General features: G+C 35.1%; 2 protein-coding genes across 2 annotated transcripts in view; one reads left to right on the forward strand and one right to left on the reverse strand.

The window, feature by feature from the left end:
- Znf804b (zinc finger protein 804B) overlaps nucleotides 1-22,752 on the reverse strand; it is a 486,333-nt gene that overhangs the window by 441,083 nt on the left and 22,498 nt on the right. The window lies entirely within an intron of this gene.
- Nucleotides 10,799-17,184, forward strand: Tex47 (testis expressed 47). Its single transcript, XM_076913203.1, has 2 exons — nucleotides 10,799-10,879; nucleotides 11,462-17,184. Exon 2 carries the CDS (start codon nucleotides 11,528-11,530, stop codon nucleotides 12,287-12,289), a length of 762 nt encoding a protein of 253 aa, XP_076769318.1. The 5' UTR covers nucleotides 10,799-10,879; nucleotides 11,462-11,527; the 3' UTR covers nucleotides 12,290-17,184.

Here is a 22,752-nt window from a genome sequence, read left to right on the forward strand (position 1 = left end):
TAGTTTTGGCACTATGTTGCTGTCAAGACAACTCTCATCTGTCTTGGAAAGTCGAGTAAAAGGTATCATGTCCCTCCTGAGTCTTTCAAGTAAACATTTTGCTAACTTTGCTATAAGGTAAACAACGTTCAGGTTGTAAGGGCACTAAATTCCTTTTTGCTGCATTTTTTTTAAACTGCATTGTATGCTTTGTGTTGGTGCTAAGCTCCTTCCAATTCTAAGAGTAGGTTAGCTCAATCTTCTCCATCTCATGCAACAATTAAGTAAAGATAAACCAAAAGCAAGCTGGGAAAATTATGTTTATTTATTGAAGAGCTTTTATCATAATCCAGAATATACATAGTAGGCATTTGTATCAGAATTCTGAAGATATTAATCTATTTACACTTCCTTTTACATGTATAAAAATCAAGGTTCTGCAAAGACTTTATGTCATAATAAACTAAATGAAAATTTTCTGTGCCTAGGTCACCCGATACAACATGCAAGTATGGTAGTAAGTCATGTCTTTGAAACATAAAACAGCTATATTAAAAAAATAGAAAAAGTGGATGTAATTCAGAGTTCGATATTATTTATACTCTAGAAGATGGAAATACATCCTGTAGTCTTAAGATATTTTTTCAGGCATATAATGTTTTATTCTGTTTTTAAATTCCACCTTTCCCGAAAAACACAGTACCAGTTTGGGAGGGACTAGAATGCTTATTTTCAGTGCAGAGGAACCTTGGGTCTCCAGTACATACTTACCTTGCAATGGTCCTCCTTTACAATTTGTTATCCAAATACTTGCATGCTTCTGACAAATGCTTGTGAGAAACCCCTGCTCTACTCACTCACTCTACTGAAGTTCACTTAACTGTTCTGACTCCTCTGAGTCAAAAAAACACAAAAGAAAAAAACCTACTCATTTTAAATATCCTAGAAAACATGAAATTAATGACTTATAATGGTAGCACCAAGCATTAACTACTTTACTCCTTTCTTTAGAATTGTAGCTGTAATACACTTTGAAATTTCCTTCTGTATTAACCTTCAGAAACTACTTTCATTTCTATCTATTTCTGATATGTTGTTGTCTCTTTCTCTGTTTCCTAAATGTACATGTTCCAAAAATATTTTAACCACCTTCATACAAGTGGATGCCATGGCCACCCACTTTATACGTACTCAGCTCTTCTCCTCAGTGCTCACAAATGTTAAGTATGCATCACAGGTCCAGAATGCCCATGTGCATTTATATTTAGATTCATCTATGGCAACTCTAATATAACTTACACAAACCACTTTTCTCCCTAAATCTTATTTTATTCTTTATGCTTTACCTGCTTTGGAGGGGTTTTCTTTTTGTTTTTATTGTTGTTTTGTTTTATGCTTGTGGTATATTTGTGTGTGTTACATGCACACAGATGTGGGCACACATGTACCTGTGCATTTTTGTTTGTTATTTTTAACATGGTTCTGGGGAGTCAATCTCAACTTCTCATGTTTATACAGCAAGAACTTTTGTCCTGTAAAACAATCCCCTACTCTCACATCTGTATTTTTACAACAATATTCTACCAGCAGTGGGCATTCTAACCCACAGTGCCATCTCTACATCCTCAGCCTATATCTTCAGATGGTCACACCTATGTGCCTTGATAATGGCTACCTACTCTCCTCAGTCTTTAACTGCTCACATCTGTATGGGTTGATAGTAACTACCTACCTTCCTCACTCTTTAACATTGCTTTGTCTCAAACTCTAAATGTCCAACTGGGGCAAAATCTTTACAAACACAATTTTCTCCTTGGGGGTATAAAAAAATTATCTGAGATATCTGAACTGTGTTTTGGTAACCTCTGTCGATCAACAGTTTCTCCCTTTCTTGCCTCCTAGAGGAGTCAATCTTCTTAAGTCTTCTTCCTCCTAATTCAACTGAATTCATGATGCACCATTTTGTAAATTCTATTAAATGTTTTCCAAGCTATATAATATCAGAATCTCAAATGAAGCAACACATCTGCAATCTTTCACTGTATCAGTGTGTGCGATGAACATCCAGTGTGTGCATATGTGTGTGATTATGTATGACTATACAGGTGAAGGACAGAAGTTCACACTAAGACTTTTTCTCAATAGCTCTCTGCCTTATTATTTGAGGAAGAATTTTTAAAAACATTTTTTCAGTATTAATGTAAGGATAATAATGCTACTATGTAAACAACACGTGTCTTCATTTTCTCAAGATTCTCATAGTTGCTACCACAACTTGTCTTTCCATTACATTCATTATTAATGTTTTTCTTCTTTACTATCAGTGCCTAAGAGAGGCACTACTTTCCTAAAAAGCAGGGGAAAAATTAACTCATAATTCAAATTGCAAAACAATTTTCTAAAAAAGTTATAACAACTTATTCTTCAACTAACAGATTAAACGTTCAGTTGCCAACTACAAATCCTTTAAAGGGTTCTGAGTGCTTCTCCTATTTTCCACCTCCAGTTTCTTTTGTTTTCAGAAGGAAAAAAAAAACTTCTGAAAGTAGATGTAGTTAGAGACTATATCTACTATCAGGTTCCAGAGCTATGAGGGCAGTGGATAAAGTTCTCATGTCTAATCCAAAAACTGTCTCCAATTGATAACTACCTACAAAAGAAAATTTAAATTTTAAATGAGAGAATAAAATCTAAACTCTGGGCATGGCATTTGAGTCTCTACAAATGCCTTCTGATGTACCTCCCTCTTATCTCCCTGTCCTCACTTGCACTCAGTCTATACCCCAGGCCAACAACTCACTACTTCCTGGCTACATTTATAATCAAGTAAAGAAGAGACTTTAACACAAAATCAGAAGCCTCAACAGTCAAGCAAAAGACCCATAAAACACAAAAACAATGCAAAACACCCCAGATAATGCATTATGAAACCAAAAAGCTCCAAAAATACCATTGAGTTCTTTTTGTATTAGTCATCTATTGCTGGGAATGTGCCCTATCCTTAAGTGTGGTGTGGTTTTTAAACCCAGTGAGACTCTATTAGAGAAAATTAATTTCTCTTTTGTGGGAAGTTATCAATTAGAGATTGTTTCAAGATTAGATATGAGAGCTTTATCCACTTCTCCTTAGCACTGGGACACAGTCTGGTTTAGACCTATGCAGGCTCTGTGTATGCTACCAATCTGTGTGAGTTTATATGTATGTCAATCCTATTGTATCTAAAAAGCCTTGTTTCCTTGATGTCCTCCATCTCTTCTGGCTCTTTCATGTTTTCTGCCTTTTCTTCTGCAGTTTTCTCTGAGGGAAGGGATTTGATGAATATCTCCAATTTAGAACTGAGTAAGGAACTAAGTTTTAAAAACATCTTCCATCACATTATTAAAAGTCATGAAAGGTTTACAATTCTGGTAGTTAGCCTTTTCCCTCTTAAAGTAATTTAAGCCTAAATATTGGTAGATGCAAATAAACAGGCTGTGCTATTTACTCTAATAGGAACTATTAGAGTAAGAAAATACACAAAAATATAAAGTTCATTTGCCCCGTAGTTTGAAGGTTTCTGCCTATGATCATCTGGTATTATTGTTTCCTGTGCAGAGCATCACAGGAAATTATTGTTTCCTGTGCAGAGGAGTAAGACACTTACTGCAGGGCAGCCAGCCAGCATTCAAGAATGAGGTAGGAGGTAAGCAGTCTCTAAGAGTACTTTAAACAGCCAATGATCTCCAGCCTTTCACCATTTACAAAATAGTGCAAAACATAGACTATACGAAAATTAAGAAAGTATTCTGGATCTAAACTATGGTGTGGGCTTCACTTTGACACTTTGAGCACAGTAAGTCATACATTTTAGTGTTATTGACTGGAATTCTGACCTTTACTATTACCAAACCTGGAGTTTCTATGGGCTATAGATATTGTATCTTCCATAACAGACTATTGCCTTTTTTGAATGAGGAGGTGGAAGAGGAGGAGGAGGAAGAGGTGGAGGAGAAATGAAAAGAACAAGAAGAAGAGGAAGAAGGGGGAGAATGAGAATGAAAACAACAACAAGAAGAAGAACAAAAAGAACAAGAAGAACCTCATTTCATACCTCTCAACAACATGTATTTACACTCCAAGCTTAATATCTTCCCCTGGCTTCTCTAATCTTGTCAACCTTAACCATGTTACATTATTAACACTTACTGAAATCTTTATTCTTCCAGGCAGGTTCCAGGATTCTGTTCTTTCCAATGTTCATTGTTTATATCTTTTACCATGATACTTCACTTTTATGTCAACTAGTCAAGGACTTTCAGATCCACTAACTGCCTTAAGATTTTCATAAGCAAATATAAGAACGGGTTCACAAGACTATGGCCAATGTTTGGCATCACGTTAAACAAACAGTAGACTTATTCAGTATTTGAATTTAACATGTGTCTCTGTGACAAATATCTTCCAAAGGCTATTCCATACTATTTTGGGAAGAAAAATAGAAAGAAAGATATAAAAAGAAAGCAGACAGTCATTTTTTTTAAAAATTAAATAATTTGGTAAAAACTTCTATTCTGCTGTGTTTCATGAAACTGTACATTTCCTCTTCTAAGACTATGATTTTGGCTTTACCAAGTGTTAGCGACATACCTAGACTATGTGTTCTGTTAGCCGGGTGGGTAAGTTGTGTTGAATCACATGATAAAGTTAAAGGAAATTGTCCTTTTTCTCTCTAGTCTGATGTACAACTGAAAGGTTAAAGGGGCTATAGATTCTCTGTGGAATCAAGTCTAGATACTCATTCACAAAGCAGGAGGCATCCTCAAAGTCATTCCATAACCATTGAGGTTGTTTACATGTGAACGGTTCCCAGAAACTCATATATTTGGCTAGTTCCTAGTTGATAGACTGTTTAGGAAGGATTAGAAGATGTGGGCTTCTTGAAGGAGTGTGTGACTTGGGATGAGCTTTGGGGTTTAAAAACCCCATGCCAGGACCAGTGTTTCCCTCTTTCTGCTTGTGGATTAGATGTAAACTCTAAGCTACTGTTCCAGCACCATATTAGTGTGCTTTATGCCATGCTTCCTGCCATAATTGTCATGGATTCACATCCCCCTTTTTGTAAGTTGCCTAAATCATGCTGTCTCTTTGCAGCAATAGATCAGTAACTGAGACAACCCTGTTCTGCATAAGATGATGCTAATATATGAACTCTGTCAGGAAGAAAAACCCAAATATCCTTTCTGTTTCAATGTTTCTAAAGTACTGAACAACATCTTCTTCATTCCTGACCTTTTCCACAAACATCTGAGGCTCATGATCATGCCATCACCACTACTATACTCTATGTCCCTAAAATCAAGTTTTTGTGTTTCCAACTTGCATACCTTTCTTGCTGTCAATAAATACAAGAGAAATGACTAGAAAATGAAAGTAGGATAATTTTTTCAATTATTATGTTGCTATTTTCCCTCTCTCTCTATTATTCAGGTACTGTGTGACCTCTGGCTTCTTAAGTAGTTATTAAGCAAGCACTCACAGATCAGATACAAGTACTGTGTTGATTCAAGCTGGCAATGTGTTAAGGACTCAGTTGGGGTTAATTAAAAGATGTACTAAACCTGGTAGTAAAGAATTACAGAGGCTGTCATGCCACTGCAAGAGTTTGCTATAATGGTATGTACTGGCTTCTGTGTGAAACTGATCCATGTCCCTATAAAGAGAATTACTAGGGTGGGTGAGAGTATAATATTTTTCCAATGCAAACATGGCAAGGAATTTGATGAATGTAGACTTGAATGATTTGTAAATTACTAAACTATCCCCAATTTAGCATCTTCCTCTAAAAATTGAGAAAAGAAGGAGCACCTATGTAAGATAGACATGTAAAGTACCTACTGCAGTACATTACTGACATTTAATCCTCTCTATGTGGTCTGTATGCCCTATAGAGACAAGGGCATTGTGAGTTTATTAAAGAACATTTGATCTTGGACAACAAAAAGTAGGAAATCTGTGAGAAATCACAAGGTGTACCATTTGACATGTGTTATGAGTATGTTATGAGAAAATAACCTAGTATGAAATAATAAGATATGTAAGTAGGACAATTGAAAAATTAACATCACAAGTTCCTATTTACAGATAAGTGCTTAGAGCTTGAACTTGGACAGCCACTCTAACTAGATTACTCTGAGTAAAATAATGTAAATGCCTCTTAAACTGGGTTGATAGTGAGAAGATTGCTGTTGGAGTGACCATCTGCAGGTAAACAAATGGTCCTTACCAGATGGATCACAAGGATTGTAGCATTTGGGACGTCAGATAAATCACTCTCTACTAAAACAAAAGTTTGCAACTGTAATAATACATTCCTGTTGATCATCAATTGTTCAAATGGCATGCTGTCTCTTTCTTACTGACATCTTATTATGACTGACAAAAACAAGACAATAAGACAAATACCACTTAAGCTTTCTAAATAGTCATGTAGTAATAAGACTAAAATTCAGGGGAGCAACTTAACTAACTTCTGAGAAATAAATCATAAAAGAACAAAAAATGGGCAGAGGGGTCAAAAAACGTCAAATGGACCCATTTACCCATTTTTTTTTTGTTTGAAGCATAATTTATTTCTAAAGTTAGCCAAGGACCAGCCTTCAAAGGTTAACCATAGGATTATTTTCTCACTTCACACTGTTTTCATTCATGCATGCTTTCCTGATTATAGTATGTCCCTAAAAGAACAAACAAGAAAGTATAATCTGCTTACAGACTTTGAGTGAGATTCTAACTCCCTTACGTGCTGTCACTGTCTTGTTGGGTTCCACAAATCTGATGGTAAAATAGAATAAATCCATATAACAAAATATCTGGGTTAGTAAAATTATTGTTTTGAACCACACAAATCTGACACAATCAAATAATTTCTAAGATAAAAAGAATGATAATTCATGTTTTTAAATCTGACATCAATTAGGCTTTGTTAAGAGATTAGTATGTTTTGGAAAATGACTGCTTTGGTTGAAAGAGTATATCATCTATGTATTTATAATGATAAAATACCGTTTTTCTAATAGCTTTATATTAGAAAGAAAACTTTATGTGAAAGTAAAAGGTAACAAAATTCACATATTTGGAGGAAGAAGACCACCTTTGAACTCTTTTTCATGAGAACATGATTAAGAAAGGCATATACAAACATACTGACCAGAGACGCAAGAGCAGCCAGGTTGCAATGCTGATCGAAACAGAATTTTTTTTTAATTCTTATTATTTTTAATCTTTTTTATAGTCCAGTCATTATCCTCCTCCCGTTCTGCCCTCTGACAGTTTCCTCATCCTGTTCTTCCTTCCCATCTCCAAGAGGATGTCCCCAACACCCCCACAAACCCTCACACTCTGCCAGACCTCCCAATTCCCTAGTGCCTCAAGTCTCTCAAGGGTTAGGTGCATTTTCTCTTTCTTTACTGACATCTTATTGTGATTGACAAAAAACAAGGCAATAAGACAAATACCACTTGAACTTGGGGTGGAGGTATTGGGGGTGGAGGGGCAAGTGTGAATCCCTGAGAGCCAGCAGAATGAAGAAAAATATACAACTTCAGGAGGTGGGTAATAGAAGGACCCTTTAGAATGTACCAGAGACCCAGGAGGTGAAGAATTCCAAGACTCAAAGGGAAGAACCCTAGATGAAATTCCCAACAGTGGGGAGAGGGAACTTGTAGAGTCTACCACCAGTAGAAAAACAGGGCATCAAGCAGAAGGATGGTGTTGCCATCCCACAGTCAAAAACTCTGACTCAGAATTGTCTCTGTCTAAAAAAACAGCAGGGGCAAGAATGGAGAGGAGACTGAGGGAAAGACAGTACAGTGACAGGCCCACATTGGGACCCATTAGAATGGGAGACTCTAAGGCCTGACACTATTACTGATGTGTGCTTAAAGACAGGAGCCTAGCATGGCTTCCCTCCAAGAGACCCAACAAGCAGGTGACTGAGACAGAAGCAGATACTTACACCCAACAAATGGACAGAAGCCGGGGACCACTGTGGTTGAATAGGGAAAGGCTAGAAGAAGCTAAGGAGGAGGGCAACCCCATAGGAAGACCAACAGTCTCAACTAACCTGGGTCGGAGATCTCTCAGACACTGAACAACTAACCAGGCAGCATACAAGGACTGATCTGAGTCTCTGGACACATACACAGCAGAGGACTGCCTGGCCTGACCTTAAAACAGAAATCTTACCAAAGCACCTTGCCCAAAGCAATGAAGGAAACAGGCTTCATAGGTGGAAAGCAGAAACAAGAAAGAAGACAAGTACTGAAAACTACCCTATTTTACCATCAGATTTGTGGAGCGCAACAAGACAGTGACAGCACGTAAGGGAGTTAGAATCTCACTCAAAGTCTGTAAGCAGATTACACTTTCTTGTTTGTTCTTTTAGGGACATACTATAATCAGGAAAGCATGCATGAATGAAAACAGTGCGAAGTGAGAAAATAATCCTATGGTTAACCTTTGAAGGCTGGTCCTTGGCTAACTTTAGAAATAAATTATGCTTCAAACAAAAAAAAATGGGTAAATGAGTCCATTTGACATTTTTTGATCCATCTGGTCATTTTTTGCTTTTTGTTTTTTGTTTGTTTTCTAGTTTTTTGTTTGTGTTTTTTTTTCCTTTTTTCATTTTGGATTTGTGCATTCAGAAAGGAAAGCTTGAGAGCAACGATGTGAACCTACTGAAAGTTCCTGATGATAATCAGCACCAGTAATAGATAGCAGACTGTTTTATAACCTGTCCCCATGTCTTCTCTGGTCTCATTCACAGCTGGAGGCTGGTAAGAATGCCATAGCTACTTCTTCAGCCATTGAATGTAGATCTTCCCCTGTTAGTATTCAAATAGCAGCAGGGACTCTGTAAAACTATTATAAAATATAAACATAACTGTATAAATTACTCTACAGGCTTACATTTTATACTGTGTGATTAATATCTAGGATGAAGAAATCTAGAGTAGTAGGAAGGAAGTGGTGAAAATCAAGAATTTCAAATGCATTTTGAAATACAGAATTGCTTGTTTGGTTTTGAGAAAGGATTTCTCTGTGTAGCCCTTGCTGTCCCGAAATTTACTCTGTAGACCTGGCTGCCCTTGAACTCAGAGAACTGCCTACCTCTGCCTCCCAAGTACTGGAACTAAAGGTGTATACCATCACACCCTGCTAAATAAGAATTTTTAAAGGTAAAAAATATAATTTGAGATTAATGTTTAAGAAATTTAAAAAGGCAAGAAAATGGTTTTAATATAGACATTAAGAGATAAGAAGTTAATCCAGATATTAAGGAATTTTTAACTCTTTAAAGTTAATTTTTTAAAGGTAATAATATAATTATATTTCTTCCTTACCTTTCCTTCCCAAGTTCATTTATATACCCCCTCCCCGAGTTCCTTCAAATTCATGTCCTTTTTCCCCCACTAATTGTTACCAAATGCATATACGTATATACATATACTCTTAAATATAACCCGTTCAGTCTGCATAATGTTAAGTTCTATGTATGTTTTCAGGGGTCTGGCCATTTACCTCTAGAGAGTCTTTGCAAAGGAAAAGACCTCAAAATAATTTTTACAATCTTGTTATCTAAATTTCAGAGTGTAGATTTAACATCTCTGGAAAGAAGTTATAAGTAAGTGACCTGAGAAATTAATTAAGAGTATTCTGTCAAAAGTAGATATTTGAATGGACTCAGTTTGTCTTTACCAGTGCCAGTCAACTAGTTGTGTCACCTTGAAGCTTTTGAGAAAGATTCCTAGTCTATAGATGAGCTCAGAGGAATCTGCATACTGCATGGATCATAAACGTGAATCCAAAGGCCACTGAGTCAACTAGTGCAAGGAAGGAAGCAGAATATGAGGTCTCTCTGACAACAGAGCTTCCGCACTGTCCAGAGCTGGATGCCAAAAGAATTCCACTAGGTCACAGATAGAGATTTGGAAAAACCAGGGAGAGACAGATTCAAGAAATGATGGAGGAAAGAGGGCTATAGGAGAAAGTATAAAGGAGAACAGAGACAGCATCAGCCCTAGACAAGACACTGCCTAATTAAGCACCTTGGAGGGGCTTCAGTGAGCTAGGAGTTGAATTACAGTGACTGAGGAATTATGGTCAGTTGTTATATATCACACAATTAAAAATTTATTAAATCACCTCTCAGCCTCCACTTTCTGGAATAATTTGTCACTGCAAATCATTAAAATCAGATCATTAGTTTGAATAATGAAAATCTCAGGAGACAAATGTTCTCTGAGGTTCATTTTTTTTATTAAATAGTTTTTTCTAACTCTGTCACATTCAAATTATTGTTTAGAGCTCATGTGAATATAGGATTAAAAGGTGGTTTTATTTTAAATTCTAAAGATTAACTTAAATTCACAATAAGTAGCCTAAATGGTAACATAAAACATTTTTTATAACAGATGCATTATTACAGAGATTCGGATAGGTTTTCTAAAGTTTGTAACTAGTGTTTAAGTGAACTATAGGAACAAGATTTACCACCATAGCTTTGATTTACTGAAATGTATAAGAAAGTGCCCAGATTTGCTACTTGTCTGACAAAGGTGTGTGACAGAAACAAATGGAAAATGAAATCCAAAAGACCAAAAGGCATTCTAAAGAAGAAAAAAAAAAAAAAAGTCCCCGTTTCCCCCACAAATCACAGTACTCTTGAAGTTTTTGTTGGGATAATCTCATGAAATTAGACCTAAGACAAGATCCACTGTGGCTCTTTGATGCCAGGGATATTCTAACCCCTTTCATGACCTATGGTAATAGAACCCTGGATAAGACAGTTGAGGGAACAAGGCACTGACAGTTGGAAGCATGGCAGAAGTCAAGCCAAGAGGACCTTATACCTCAAAGACAGGTACGTATACCTGACATGTGAAGAAAGTTAAGGTGCTCTGGGAGTGGAGCTGGAACAGTAGATTAAGTCAAAGCAGCAGTCTGCTTGACTGAAACCTTAATAAGACAGCAAAAAAGAAGAAATGTGTTGATAAAAGGATAAACCAATCAATTAACCCCCCCAAAAGAGTCTACTGTTATTATTAAAGCAAAACCATTAAATTTTAGTGTTGGGAATAAATGTTAAATAAACCAATAATAGCCTTTAATACACCTGATTTAGTTTTATCTTTACAGGCCAGTTAAATCTATGTTAAGTATTGGATCAACCACTTGACTTAAAAAACAACATTAAAAAGCCTCTAGTACAATCTGTAATTGCGGTTACTGAGAGAGGGCTTTCACTGAAGAATGATAGTTATTTTCTTGTGAACTCAGAAGCAATGGGTGTATTTGATTAATATCTACTTCCATTTCTAAGACATTTTTCACAGCACAGAGTGGGGATATTGTTATTCACTAATATCTGACCAACAGTTAACTCCTTAGGTTTTTGTTGTTGTTGTTGTTTATTTTTGTTTTTTGTTTGCTTTTTTGTCATAAGAAATGAAAATAAGAGTTCATCACCAGTGAGACCTGTAATCATCTAGAAAAAGAAATAAGATTCATCATGTCTTTCATGGTCCATAATCGGAGGAACAGCAAAAAGCCATTTCAAGTGGATCCGCTTCTTATGCCCAAGGTTCCTCGTACCAATTACTTACACCTTCAGGAAGAGAAGCACAGGCTACAGCTAAAGAAATTCCTCCTTCATAGGTTGTTTCTAGTGGGCCACTTACAAGCCAACACAGAGAAGAAGGAAATTTCCGAATACTATGAGCAACTGTTTCAGTCAATTCTAAAACATCATTTAGGTGAACTGGTGACAGGACTCTTGCTCCTATACCCGAGTACTTTTCTGCACATTCTTGAGAGTTCCAATGGCACATTGTTCCGGATTCTTCTAGATTATGTTTCCCACGAAAAGGGTGAAACAGAATTCATGATCAAAAACGTGAAAATTGTCGTTGCTTCCCATAACATCCCCACGAGGCTGTTCATGCAGTGGCATGTCTCTGTCATCAGAGTCCCCATTTTGTACCTAGATGATGACACACAGTCGCAGTCTGCAGTGGAAGTCACCACAGATTTCCTCACTATGACTCACAAACTGGCACTCCACCTTTACAAGACAGTGAAAGTAGGCGCAAAAGGACCAGGCGACAACTTACACCAACTTGCCCCTGAACTCATCCTCCCAGAACAAACTATCAAGTACTTATGCAAAGCTGAAGAATTCATGGATCCAGCATCTTTCTTAAGCATGTATAACAGACCCATACACTTTACCCCAGATTCTGATATTGTGTGGCCGGCTCCTTCCCGTTTCTAGGATGGGGCAAGATGATTTGGGTCTGTCTCATCAAGTTTTTGTACTACTTTAGAAACAAAGGAAATACCTAAACTTACTCTTAAAAAGAAAAAGAACAGAACATTAAAATAAGCACACACATAGAATGCTAATATTAAAGCTAAACATAGGAATACATCTTCTTGTCGTGCTATGAAGCTCAATTCATTTTTTTTAAAGTAAATGAGTTTAATAAATTTGTAAGTTCCATCATTTTCATGGGATACTTTAAAACATAGATGAAAGAGAGTTTAATACCATTTAAGAATTTAGGTTCTCATGCCTTCTCTGAACTATTAACAAGCAATCTTTGTCATATGGAAAAGAAAGGTGTTTAGGGATAGATCATTCCTAACAGTTAAACCCTTAAGAAACTTGCAACCTAAAGTTACAGTCAAGCATGTTTTGTAAAATAATATAGTATAATATATAGTCAGATGTGTTACAATGTAAATAGTATATAGTAAGAAGAGGTATATCTTTCAGAACATAAGTGAGTGAACTATTAATGCGCAATTCCTGCACCAAAGAAAATGAAGTCCCCTTATTCTGGCCCATTTAATAAGTAATACTGAACCTATTATAAAGCTGAACAACACAAGAGTTTTGTGAAACAACTGGAAAACACTATCAAGCAACAGTGAGTATTCGAGCACTCCACTTTATGACAGACATTCAGCAGGCATAGACATGCTGCAGTGTTCACATAAGGCACTGTTCCTGCCCACTTAAAAAAAAAAAACTTATTCTTAAGTGATTATATGTTAGCAATATTATAAGAAATGAACAGCGTGTGTGTGTGTGTGTGTGTGTGTGTGTGTGTGTGTGTGTGTGTGTGTGTGTGCTGTGTCAGATAGCATCTTATTGGCATGGTGAATGTAATTGCAAAAAGGATTTTCTAAAGTAAGCTAATGTCCAGAAGTGAAGCTTATGAGTAAAATTAAACATCAGTGCATACTTAAAATGATGCTAAATAGTATTATTTTTTTTAAAAAAAAAAAAAAGCCTACTCTAATGAGTCTAATTCAAAATGCTCCTCTTATAGTGTGACCTTCAGATTCCTTCTATTTCTTTTTATGTGGCAGGCTTTGTGCTTCAAATTGCACAGCCTTTTGTGTGTGCTTTAACCAACATAGTATGACAGAAATGATGCTGCGTGTCTCCAAGGCTAAATCAAAATGCCAAGTGCCTTGCTTTGTTCATTTGAACCTGAGCTCTTAGAATCCAGGCACTATGCTGGGAATAGTTAAAGTAGTTTCCAGATGACATCCTCAGCAAGGGACCAGCTGACAGTAAGCATCAAGGGCTAGATGCTGAGTAAGACTCGGTGGTCCCTGATTCTCTGCTTCCAGGGTTACAAGCAAGACTTGTTGATAGTCTATGGAATAGCAATGGGCTCTTCCTGGGAATCCTGCTCAAATTGCAGCAGACCTGAGATGATTATGAATTATAATGTGTACGTATACAAATAATTTTCATCAGTTAATATTCATTGTACATTACTAGATGTCTCCAAGTCAATTCTTACTAGACGGCCAGTCATTGCACTTGACTGGATAACCCAACAGTGGTAAAATGTGTCTCCATCACATTGCCTACCTTATATCATTTATCAGTCTATATCATGTCCTGATATAAGAAATACTGATAGAAAACTAATCCATTAGACAAATGAAAATAATTCGCAATCACAATCAACTATTAGAAAAAGTGACAGACATACCTAAATGATAACATTGCTCATTTGCTTAGCTCACTGTAAATTTTAAAGATTCATAAAATCAGAATATATTGTATGAAAATAAAATCTATATTTGATAAAAGAAAAAAACCACAAATACACAGCTCAATTATGCACTCATTATAGTAATCAGACTATAATGAATTTATTCAAAGGAAATTCATTTTTATAGTAGTTACTTAGAAGCATTAACATTCCTCATCTCAACAGTGTCATTGCTAAAACATTTAATAACTTATGTTACATGAATAAAGGAAGTTTGTAATCAAAGTGAACATAAATATTTCAGGTATATCTAAGTTTTGATCACCAAAGACTATATACTCAATTGATCCCATTCAGAAAGGCCTTTACCTGCCTATAAATTCAAGTGTACTTCATATTATCTTTTATATAAGATTTAGGGTATCAGTCCCTATGTTTAGATCATTAATTTATTTGAAGTCGAGTTTTAAGGAGGTGCAAGATAAGCATACAGTTTCATCATTTTATGTGTGGCTATTCAGTTTGACTAGCAATATTGGTTGATGATTCTGACATTTGTCTAAAGTGTATTTTAGAACTACATGTCACTAATCAGGTAGGGATAGAAATATGGACAGAGATCTGGGTTCTGAATTCTATTTCATTTAAATGTTTCTGTTTACTTCTGTTACTCTATAGTATAATAGAAAATTGAGGGTGGTGGAGCCTCTGGCAATGTTTAATCGTTGAGAATTTACTTGATCTCTCTTGCTTTCATATTAAATTTGAAATGTTTTTCATTTCTCTGAAGAATTGCTTTGGAAGTATAGTGGTACTGCATTGAATCTATAGACTGCTTTAAGTAGAATGGCCACTTCCCAGAAATATTCCTACCAATCCATGTACATAGGATGTCCTTCCATCTTCTGGTCCTACCCTCAGTTTCTAACATTGTCATTGTACAAGTCTTTTACTTACAATTTTTTAAGGCGCATTTGTGAGTGGTATTGTTTCACTGACTTATTCATCAGAATGTTTCCTTTTTGGTACATAAGGCTACTAATTTTTGTGTACTAATTTTAAATGCTGATACTTGCTAAATGTGCTTATCAGCTTTAACAGTCTTCTTCTTGTAGAGTCTTTACAGACTTTTATGTATAGAATCATATCATTTACAGACAAGAAAGATTTGATTTATTCTTTTTTATTCTTTTCTTATTTTTCTTCCCTTTATTTTCTCTGGTTTTAATACACCCATATTGAAAGAATTTTATTACAGAGAAGAGGAGAGAGTGGATATCTTTATCTTGTTCCTGATTTGAGTGCAAATAATTTTTCTGCATTTAGTGTTATCTTGGCTGTGGGGTCTTGTATGTTACATCTATAGTGTTAAGATAGGTTCTTTGTTAGGTTAGCCAAAACTTTATCATAGATAGATACTGATTTTTTCAATGTCTTTTTGTCCATATAAGGATATGATTATGTGGATTTTATCCTTGAGTATGCTTATTATAAGGTGATTACATTAAATGATATGCATATACTGAATCATCTTTGAATCTATAGGATCAGTCAAATTTAATTATGGTAAGTGATCATTTTGAAAAATTTCAAAATTCAGTTTGCAAGCATTTTATTAAGAGATTCACATCTATTTATGTCAAGGTAACTGCCTTATAATTCATTCTATTTATTGTTTTAGTGTTTATTTGTTTTAGATATTGGGGTAATATAGGTTTTGTGAAAAGAATATGAAAGTTTTTTGTTTTCTATGCTATGAAGTAATTTAAAGATTATTGGTGCTTTGAAGAACTGGTACAATTCTGTACTGAATTTATCTGGTCTTGCACTTTGTTTTTAAATTAAAAAAATGTTTACATAGTGCCATTGGATGCCATGCATCAGTTTAAATTATTTATTTTGTCTTGATTTGATAAGCCATAAGCATCCAGAAATTTAACTTTAGTATATTTAAGATTTTCAGCTTAGTGAAATAAAACATGTCTAAATTATTCTCTGAATTTCTTCAATATATACTGTTTTATCTTTCACTTTTGATTTTATTGATTTGCCACACCCTCTTTTTTCCAGTTAGTTTGGTTGAAAGTGTAGCAATCTTTTTAGTTTTTTAAAAGAAGTAAATCTTCAGTTCATTGGTTCTTTATATTTTGTTTATTGTTGCTTTGATCATTACAAACATGAATTTGATTATCTCTTTCTGTCTACAGTTTGGGGTGTTGCTTATTGTTTCTAAAATGTCTTAATGTGCACAATTAATTTATTAATTTGAGATCTCTAAAACAATTTCCAATGGAAGGAAGTTTATTTGGCTCACCACTCCAGAGGGGATGTCTACAACATTGGGAGGCATTGAAGATGGTACCCAAAGCAGGAGGGTGAGTGATCACATGTTCAATCATGACACAGAACATGAGCTAGAAAAGGGTCAAGACTATAAATTCCTGAATTTGTGTTTTAGGCACTAAACACACTAAACTTAAGACTGACTTTGTGTCACATAAATTCAATCGTGTAGTGCTCTCTTTTTCATTCATTACAGGAAAATTTGTATTTCTTTCTTGATTTCTTTCTTGACCTAATATTCAGAAATATGATGTTTAGCCTTAATGAGTATTACAGTTTCTACAGTTTCTATTGAGTTGATACCTAGCCTTTTTTCTGGGCAGTCTGATAGAACACAGGATGTTATTTTAATTTTCTATATTTGTTGAGACTTTCTTGTATCATATGTGCTTGATTTGGGAAAATTTTTCATGAACTAAGAAAACTGTGGCTTTCAGGGCTTATCTATAATGTATAGGTGTGGGTGTCTTTTAGATTTATTTGAATTATGATGTTTATCTATAATGTTTCTCTGTTTAGAGTTTGTGCAGATAACCTATCTACTAGTGCAGATAGGTATTAAAGACACCCACAATCACTGTGTCACAATTAATCTGTGGTTTTAGGTCCAGAACTTTGTTTTCATTGTTTTGCCTTTAAAGTTAAATACTTCTGTTGGTAAGTAAATATGTAAAAGTTCAGTATCCTTTTGGTGGGTTATTTCATTAATGAAAATGAAGTGAGTATCTTTTTCAATTCTAACTACATGTGACTGAAAGTCTATTTTGTCAGATATAACAATAAATATTCCTACTTGTTTCTTAACTGTATTTACTTGAAATACTCTTTTTTATCAATTTATTTTAAACATGTTCTCTGTCACTGATGGATGATGCAGTGTGCTTTTTTAGAAGGAGCAAAAGGACGGGTCCTGTTTCCTAATCTATTTGCTAATCTATGTATATTACTGGGGAATTCAGTTCATTAATATTAAAATGTTATTATTTTAAAATGTGTGGTATTCTCTCTCATTTTTGTATATTTTTGTGGTAATTTTCTCTATTTTTGCATCTGACATGAACAAAATTTATTACGTAGAAATATACAAATACTTAATATGAGCAACTTTCGATATAGTATTTACATTGCGTTTATTATAAGAAGTAAAGAATAGTCAATATAAAATATGATAGAATATAGGTACATTGCATGTAAATACTATTCATCTGTAGAATTTTTTATCTGAAGGAGCCCTTGAACAAGAAGGGATGGGAGCACTGTATACCTATATGCATACCTCAATAACATCCGGTATTCAGATCATGTTATTTAAATACTGTTCTCCAATTAAAGGAGCCAGGGAACTACAGAAGAGGTGCTGATTTCTGGGATGGTTTAAGAAAACAGAATGACAATCCTGATAAATATAGGTCTTTGTTTCTGTTTGTCTGCCTGTCAGTTTTGTTTGTTTGTTGGTAGTGTTTTTGTTTTTCCCTTTTATTGAAAATAGATTCATTTCCTATACAATACATTTGGACTTGGACTACAGTTTCTCCTTCACTGTACTTCTTTCTTACCTCCCTTTTCATCTCAATCCACTCCATTTGGGTCTATTGTTTAAAAAGAATGAGATTCTGAAGGATAACAACAAAACCCAACAAATAATAATATAAATCAAAATCAAATCCATCACACAGAAGTTGGACAAGGCAAACCAACCGAATGTAAAGAGTGCCAAGAGAAGGCACAGAATCAGAGACCCATTTGTTCCCGTACTCAGGAGTCCCCAAAAATGGAAAGCTATAATTTATACACAGAGAACTAGATGAAAACCCTTGTAGGACGTGTGCATGCTGCAACTTCAGTCTCTGAGTTAATCTGAGCTTTGTTCAGTTGATTTAGAGTGCCTTGTTTTCTGATGTCCTCTATCCCCTCTTGCTTTCACACTCTTTCCTTTTCCACAGGGTTCTCTGATCTCTGAGTGAAGGATTTGATGGAGAAATGTCATTTAGAGTTGAGTGTTCCAAGATATCTCTCTCTCTCTCTCTCTCTCTCTCTCTCTCTCTCTCTCTCTCTCTTTCTCTCTCTCTCTCTTTCTCTCTCTATCAAGTGTGTATGTGTGTGTATGTATGTGCAATATCTAGCTGTGGGTCTTTGTACTTGTTCTTATCTGCTGCAGGAGAAAGTTTCTCTGATAATGACTGAATTAGGCACTGATCTATAAGTATAGAAGAATAGTATTAAGAATCATTTTATCACTACTTTTTAAAGATTAATAGTAATTGGTTTTTATGTAGGCCTCTGGGCTGTCTAGCCTCTGGTTCTTGGTCACCCAAGCTGTGTTGGTCATAGGTTCTGTTACATGCAGTGGTCCTTAAGTCAAATCAGACATTGGTGGCCTGTTCTATTGCCTTAGAATATTTTTAAGCATTTTAGATCAAAGTTTCATGGTTGAGTTGGTGATTGTTTTGCTAGCCTGCAGAGTAAGTACCTTTCCTTATCAAAGACACTAGAATGTAAGGGTTCTATGTAGAAACTAGCTTGACCTTCCCATGTTCATGAGTTGTGTGGGTGTTGTCTTCAACAATGGAATCTTGCTGTCATTTTGTAGACAGAAACCTATTGTATTCACAACCACCTGGCTTATTTGAGGATTTACATGGGACCCCTTTGACATGCAACCATGAATTTTTAGTTCAGGTACTAAAAATTTCATTTTGTCAAGGCATGACCAGCTGGGACTCTGACTCACTAATTATTTGGAGACTTCATTGGGATCATTTTGACTGCAGGTAGTATCCAATGCACTAGGTTTCCATACCTCTTCTGTGTACTTGTCCTGGAATTACTTATCCATGTGACTTCTTGAGTGTGTTTTTACTTCTTTTCAGTCAGAAGTATTTATTCTGGTATCCTCCATAGAGCTGACTTTGTAGTTATAAATTTCATTAAACTTTTTTATCATGCAAAGTTTTTATTTTATCAGATAATCTATGGGAATATCATTTTGGTTGACAATTATTGCATTACTTCTTTGTGTTACTTTGTTCCTGAGCTGGGGTTTGACCATTTGTGGTCATTTGTCAATCATTCCTTATTTTTGATTAAGTTACCACTTTTCTTCTGCTATAGGGAGAATGGTATAAGTTGTAATAGGGTTGAGATATTTTCTTTTATTGGATTTATACTGAGAGCTCAAGGATCTACTGTGTAAGTGAACAGACACTATTTAAGGGTCAGCCTCCTGTTTGCTAGGCCTCTCCTCTGATGTCATCATGGGTGGCTTTCCAAGTTTATTACCCTATTTTGAGTAAGTTTGGTTAACCAGCAGCAGTGGGAAGTTAAACTGCATGTATCCTTAGAAGTCCTATCAGTTCATGAGGGTCAGAGTCTACCTGAAAGACTTAAAAAGTGAGATTCTAGGTAAACAGGAAGCTTATTAAATTGATAGAAGTGAACCCATTTGAAGCAGGAATATTCTAGTGGAGTGAAGCATTATGACCACATTTGGTAATGAGATCCCACAGGACCTGGGAAGCTTATATTATATAGCAAACAAATGCCTACCCAGTGTCTCAGAGAAAGGAGCTCATGGGGGAAGTAGCCTACATGTTACAAAGGAGCAGAGCCTAGCTGATGGATCAGGCAGGGAAGTCACAAAAGATCCTAGCCTAGTTGACTATAGTGGTCTGGTGACATATGGACATCTTAGAAAACCTTGGAAGTTATATGAATTGAGAAAGACGGAACTTCATTAGCAGCAAGAGGAATAGAAGACCCCAAGGAGCTAGACGGGCCTCTAGAATACAAGGAGTAAGCAAACCTAGTGACATGAGGAAGGGGTTCTCTCAAGTCCCATCTAGATTTCAGTAAGTTTAGCAATATACACCCATTTCAAATAAGATGAACTCACCCCCAGCCAAAAGCAAACCTCCATCTTTTCAGACAAGTGAAGATATGGCAGTCTATTGCCCAGTTCAGACACCAAAATATTCCTTGATTATTACATAATGCATTAACTGACTTAATGGAGAATTAGAGTTCTCCATCTTGTGGTCAATAATTTATGTTTCCAGACACCTGCTGGTAAAGTTTACAAAATAAATACAAGACATTGATTTTAAGAAAATAGAGATAAAAGCCCTGAAGTGCCTCTCAAATATTTTACCATAATATTCAAGAAATAAACAATATGAAACTTTAAATTGCTTTTCTCATAGCGAGGGTAAACACTGATGAATGATAGCTCCGTTTCATTTCAAAATATCAAGTATGATTTTTTTCAAGTCCTTAAGAAAATTATTTTATCAACTGAATTTTCTTATTTTAAAACTCTTAACTGTATTGTGATTTAATATCGAAAATAAGTTTTATATTAGCTGGATTAATAACTTACTACATTAAAAATAATCCTTATAACTATTCTTTATTTTTATGTTTATAAGAACAATTTCAATATTTATTAGTTATGTGTTTTGTTATTAATTTTTTAATAATGGTTTACTTGCTGACTAATTAATATATTACTGCTACTATGTTCCTCTATACATAAAAATGTAGAAAAGATTTTTCTTGTAACATAGACCAAGTACATTTGATTTAACAACTTGAGAAGATCACCTGAATTTTTCAGTTAAAAGGCTTAAATTTTTATCAAAAATGATTATGAAGAAATGAATAGTGTTAGTGAGTCATTTTTTCTGTTCACTACAGTTATACTTTTTTTTTAGTCCAGTCTACGCCATGATCTGAACTCCCTTCTAAGAGCTATGACTCCAAATGTGCTGATGTCTTCACTCATTTAACACAGATTTACTGTATAAACTACAGGTTTTATCACTGTTAGGACCTTGCACTGAAGGTAAAATAATCTTCCTAATGACAGTGTCTTCTAGAAGTGGAAGCTGAAACTATTCCTTATCCCACCTTAGATTAACTTTATGGATTTATGTATGGATATTGTATATTCCAGTTCCCTCCTTGTACTTTTTCCTAGAATTTAAAACCTATTCTGATAGTAGAAACTAAATTAATTTTTTTCTCTTTTCTTTTCTCTTCTTTTCTCTTTCTTTCTTTCTTTCTTTCTTTCTTTCTTTCTTTCTTGTATCATTTCTTGCACAAGATAGAAAATATCTTTTCAGAGGAGAGGCAGAGGAAGAAGAGCAAGAGATCAACAGCCTTGCCCTGTATATTGAGGTGGATTAGTGAAGGATGCTGGGAAAGTGAGCAGAAAATAAAAAATGTCTAGGCTAAGAGTGGTGTGGTGCCTCTGAAGAATAGATCAGAGGGTCCATAGTACTGAGAGGAGGATAAAGATAAGGATGGAAACTGTAGCTAGGAAAAAGGATGTATGGACTTACCATCATGGCCCGTATTGAATTCTAAGTTTTTCATCCATTACTATAACAGACCCCTTTCATGCTTTGATCTTTGTGTAGGATCTTCTCAAGATGCTACATTGAAAAACCATAGGCATCTACATATCCACATGATTCAAATAGAACTTATCATTCTTTACCACCACTATTCCTTCAGCCTGCTGCTTGACTCCACCTTTGCTCCTTTTTTAATGTAAAAAATCTCAGAATGATTGTTAACCAGAAATCCAACGATCATCCTAGAAATCCATTTTTGTTCCTAATAGCCAATTAATAGAAGGTGCACCATGTATTTTGATTATTGAGTCAACATTTAAGGATTGACCATAAGTACAATACAATAATAATATGTGAATTTCCCAAGAAATGATTTCACTCTGGTCAAATACTCTAGAGGTTTCTGTTTCACCTCTTGAGTCCAATGGACTCTATCACTGTCCAACAATTTTATATATGTAAATTGCACAGTTCATAACTCTGACATGTTTATAAAATAGTAGTCAAATTTAAAGACAATATTTTAAGAGCATTAGAGATAAGGCTTTGTTTCATGGAAGAAAAATTTCTAGATGTTGAAACATATCTGCATTTTACTGAAATAGATTTTCTGCAATCTCTTTCTGAATAATTTTTCTAATTTTCTTTCTACCTCCCCTTCTTCTTCACCATTCATACTCAGCTTTTTAAAAGCAGAAACAACATATCAGCTACTCTACCAATAAAACATAATAATTGGTAGTTTTTTAATTGATTTATACCTTTTGTTCATATCCAGAGGATGGTGCTTCTTGACCATCTACCATATACATCAAAATTCTAAGTGAACTAATCAAAATAATATTTAAGTCATGTAAGGGAACACTATTATATATCATCTCTGTTACTAGCTCATTATTCATTCTTAGACAAGGGACTTACTCCTTTTTGGGAACTTTGCTCACTGTCCTTGTAAAATCTATGAATGTCATAAAGAAGGTCACAAAGCCCCAGAGATATCAGTTGTACTGAGTTTGAAAAGT

Source organism: Arvicanthis niloticus, chromosome 15 (assembly GCF_011762505.2).
Source record: "Arvicanthis niloticus isolate mArvNil1 chromosome 15, mArvNil1.pat.X, whole genome shotgun sequence".
In the NCBI taxonomy this organism is placed as follows: domain Eukaryota; kingdom Metazoa; phylum Chordata; class Mammalia; order Rodentia; family Muridae; genus Arvicanthis; species Arvicanthis niloticus.

What these genes read in the sequence shown, in the direction of transcription:
- Tex47 (XM_076913203.1), top strand. Translation starts at nt 11,528, where the DNA reads ATGTCTTTCATGGTCCATAATCGGAGGAACAGCAAAAAGCCATTTCAA.